The sequence below is a fragment of the Nothobranchius furzeri genome, chromosome 9, assembly GCF_043380555.1.
Source record: "Nothobranchius furzeri strain GRZ-AD chromosome 9, NfurGRZ-RIMD1, whole genome shotgun sequence".
Lineage (NCBI taxonomy): Eukaryota > Metazoa > Chordata > Actinopteri > Cyprinodontiformes > Nothobranchiidae > Nothobranchius > Nothobranchius furzeri.
The window spans coordinates 66,534,117-66,538,123 of NC_091749.1; the positions used below are offsets into that span (position 1 = coordinate 66,534,117).

At 42.9% G+C, this 4,007-nt stretch overlaps 1 protein-coding gene across 1 annotated transcript; it reads left to right on the top strand.

Annotated features, from left to right (window-relative positions):
* On the top strand, positions 1-2,459 carry LOC107381527 (gamma-aminobutyric acid receptor-associated protein-like 2). Its single transcript, XM_015953247.3, has 4 exons — positions 1-263; positions 1,306-1,361; positions 1,437-1,609; positions 2,205-2,459. Exons 1-4 carry the CDS (start codon positions 230-232, stop codon positions 2,293-2,295), a joined length of 354 nt encoding a protein of 117 aa, XP_015808733.1. The 5' UTR covers positions 1-229; the 3' UTR covers positions 2,296-2,459.
* The last annotated feature ends 1,548 nt before the right edge of the window (positions 2,460-4,007 follow it).

The following is a 4,007-nucleotide window of genomic DNA, read 5'->3' on the forward strand; positions in this document are numbered from 1 at the left end:
TCCGTCCGTGGACAGGGCAGGGGGCGGAGCTTGGCAGTAGAGTAGGAAGAAGGGGACGGTGGACGTCACGTTGTTGTTGTTGTTTAGGTGGAGGTTTGACGGCTGCATCGGCCTCCGGGAAGCCCAATCATCGAGGAGAGCCACAGAGTGACCCGCTCGTTAACCGAAATTACGAGGAGTCGCATCTGAAAGCTGCTGCATCGAGTGGTACCAGACCGAAACGGCCACAATGAAATGGATGTTCAAAGAGGATCACTCCCTCGGTAAGAGCGGAGGCCGCTGTTGCCGTGATGGGAAACATTCACACCGGTGTTATTTACAGTCACAAACTTCTGACTGGGTTTGTTTAAATCTCAATAAAGTGTTGTCGGTGTTGTGGATTCACCCGCGGCCCGGTTAACTTGCCCCAGTTGCCTTTAGCTACCATGTTAGCTACCGCTGCAGAAGGTAAACAGGAAAAGGACCTTTAGCTGCCCCATCAGTGCCTGATGTTTATGTAGCCGATAGTGTTTCATGATAAAACTGTTAGCTGCCTCTTGGTTATTTCAGGCTGACAAAAAACTAAACGATATATTATATCACAATTTTATTTGTGTAGGAATCAAAGAAAAAAATAATTATATAGTATCACTGAGCAGAATAAAAACACCAATATCTCTCACTCACCTGTTGGTCTCAGCACAGGTGGGTTAAACTATAACCACAAAGAACCACATGTATTATTGACCTGCTCTTAAACAGTTTTTCTTTGTTGTTTAAACTGATTTTTTTTTCTTTCATTTCTGTGAAACTTTTCTGTTAAAACCTAGATTCAGTCTGACCGGCTGAAGTTCAGCTGATTTTAAGGGAGAGGAAGTTCGATGAAGTCATTTCTAGTTTTTGAACAAATCATTTATCAGAAATTTAACTCTACTTTTTCTTTTAGGCTAAAACCCAGAGAGGGAATTTTGCTGTCAGTTATTCATATGAAGGAACAAATCGTTTTACAGCAAACAAAATAAGTTGAGATATTATTAGCAAATGAAAATGAGTAATTCATCAAGAAGCAGTCAGTCCAGCTGTTAGACAGGATGCGTGGGAGTTGGGATGTTTGAATGGCCACAGATGGCCTCCTGTCTCTTGACTGGATCTATGGTGTGTAGTCTCATTCATCAGCAGCTGGAGTCTACGTTCTGTTGTCACACATCAGCTGTGATGTGAGTTTATAAAGGTTTATGTTTCTCAGATGGTGTTAAAACTCCTCAAAGGTTCAGATCCCTCTGGTTATCAAAATCAACTTTAACATAAAGTTTTCCTGTTCTGCAGAACATCGATGCATCGAGTCTGCCAAGATCCGCAGCAAGTACCCTGACCGGGTCCCGGTAAGTAATCGGATGTGTTCGTACCAGAGCAGTGAAAGGTTCTGCGGTATCACATGACCTCTGTGCATGTCTCAGGTGATCGTGGAGAAGGTGTCCGGGTCACAGATAGTGGACATTGACAAGAGGAAGTACCTGGTCCCGTCTGACATCACGGTGGCGCAGTTCATGTGGATCATCAGGAAGCGCATCCAGCTGCCATCTGAGAAGGCCATTTTCCTTTTCGTGGATAAGACGGTGCCTCAGTCCAGGTCAGCGTTCACACACAACACCGGTCTAGAAGAACAACCACCAGATCGGAAGCACGACTTGTGTGTGTGTGTTTTTTTTTTATTTCCTTTTAAAAACTGAAGCAGAGTTAATGTATTTGTATTTGTATCTGAAACCAAATAAAAAAAAACATAATTTTCAGTTCAAATCAAAAACATGGAACTGGAACACATGACAGTCCACAACAGAACAAACTGCTTTTGGCTGATTAGAAATACAGCTTCACCAAATCACAATACAGAGTACTTGAGGGGTCTGGACCGGTCTTTTAAGGGGAAAGCAGCACATCTGGGGTTTTTAACAGATTATTTTCTGTTCAGACCAAGGCTAGAAAAGGTTTTGAAACATTTAAAAACTGATGAATAGCTGACTGATCATCGCAGATGATCAATAATGTTTTCGGTGCCCAGTGCAGGGTCACAGATTTGTTAGGGTGTGGAGTCACTGGTTGGCTAGGGGGCGGGGCAGCCGAGTGACCAGGAGTCCACCATCGTTATGTTTCATTTAGCTCTGGGAACAGAGTGACAACTGTATGGTTATTGACTATTGCTCCATTATTTGCCTTCATTGTTTCAGCATCACGATGGGGCAGCTGTATGACAAAGAGAAGGACGAGGACGGGTTTTTATACGTGGCGTACAGCGGCGAGAACACCTTTGGTGTTTAAAACTCGGCAGAGCAACGGAGACCTGAAAACTACCCAGATCCAGTCCCGCAGCCCCTGCAGGCAGAGAGGGAAACCCTGTAGAGATGGAGGAACAGGACTGAAGAACAGCGGCGGCAGTGTGTGTGTGTGTTTGTGTGTGTGTTCACCTTCCTAGAGTCGGTTTTAATCACATTTAAATCATTTTTAGTTTGTTGTTGAGTCGAGTGTTTTCAGAAGAAACTTTGTGAATAATTTTCTTGCCTTTTTTTTAAGTGGCACGTGCGCCTGACTCTGTGTGTGTGTGTGTGTGTGTGTGTGTGTGTGTGTGTGTGTCTTGTGGAGTTTTAGTTTTTTCTTAAAGATATTTTAATTTAAATAAAGAGAATTGTTTTATTGATTTGAAGGTGAGGTAGCTGGATGACCTAACCAATAAAAACCCAAAGAAAACTCATGATTGTTTTTGTTTTGTGCGGTGACTTCGTGTGTTTGTTGTTTTTATTTTGCTGTTCAGACATTTTTTAAATCCTATTTTTATATTTGATGATCCTTTTGACATTTGAACTAATCCTAACCTGATGCATGGCGGTGCAGCAAGGTGGTTGCAGGTTTTTGACCCATTTGCAGCCGTTTTGTTGGAGTTATGTTCTCTGACGTGTGTGGGTTTCCTCCCAAAGTAATATATGAGGTTAACCAGTTTGAGCCTAACCACCTCCAGAGCTGCCATCTTACCTGCTCCAACACACCTGGGTCTGTTGATTAATCACCTCGACTCGATAAGTTCTGCAGAGTCCTGGTTCCGTTTAATCAGGTATGTTGGTGCAGGAGACTGGAGGTGATGACTCGTGCTCTAAACTGTAGCCCCGCCCCTCACACAGTGACTGAGACCCTCGATGTTTACAGATGTTTGTGACTTGAAACTCAGTTCTTTTCTTTTCACTTTCATTTCCTCATCTTTTTAAATGTTTGGTAGCAGCACTGCAGACAATCGAAGGTTCGAAATTCATTCATACTTCCCTCTCATGACCTCTGAAACTGATGTTCAAGCGTGCCACAGAAAGATGTTTTAGGATTCAGACATTAAAACCACTCCGTTCCGACATGGTAACAGAAGGAGACCGTAAACAAGAGGACAAACACATACAAACGCTTTAAAGACCTGCGGAGACATGGGCAATAAACAAAGGAAAACAACAGAAAGAAAAACAACCAAAGCAAAGAACCACAACCAGTGATAACTACCATACATCAAAGGCATAACAGAAAGAGCAACAGTGAAAAAACACAACATAAACACCAACAAAACCATACACAACAGTTAGAAACAGACTAGTACACCCAACAGACAAGATACCAGCTGGACTTAAATGTGGAGTCATTTACGAAATCCCATGCAAACTCTGCAATAAAACATACGTAGGAGAAACCGGACACCAACTCAACACACGAACAATAGAACATAGAAAGGAGTGTGAGAAAGAGGCAAGTCGAAAACACACAAGAGCAGCAAAAGAAGAAGCAGAAAGCACAATAAAGAAGTCAGCCGTAACAGATCACTGCACAAGAGAAAACCATGTAACGGACTGGGACGACACAAGGATCATAAACACCGAACAACAGAAATACAAAGGATGAATAAAGGAAGCTATCGAGATAAGGAGACGTGGATGTGGGACCGTGAACAGAGACGATGGAGTTTACACATTGGATCGTGCATGGGACTGTATCATCGGGCC

Bases quoted from the DNA above. Each gene is read 5' to 3' on its own strand.
- LOC107381527 (XM_015953247.3), top strand. From the start codon at position 230: ATGAAATGGATGTTCAAAGAGGATCACTCCCTCG. The intron at 264-1,305 runs GTAAGAGCGGAG...CCTGTTCTGCAG, and splicing joins CAAAGAGGATCACTCCCTCG to AACATCGATGCATCGAGTCT. The intron at 1,610-2,204 runs GTCAGCGTTCAC...TCATTGTTTCAG, and splicing joins AAGACGGTGCCTCAGTCCAG to CATCACGATGGGGCAGCTGT.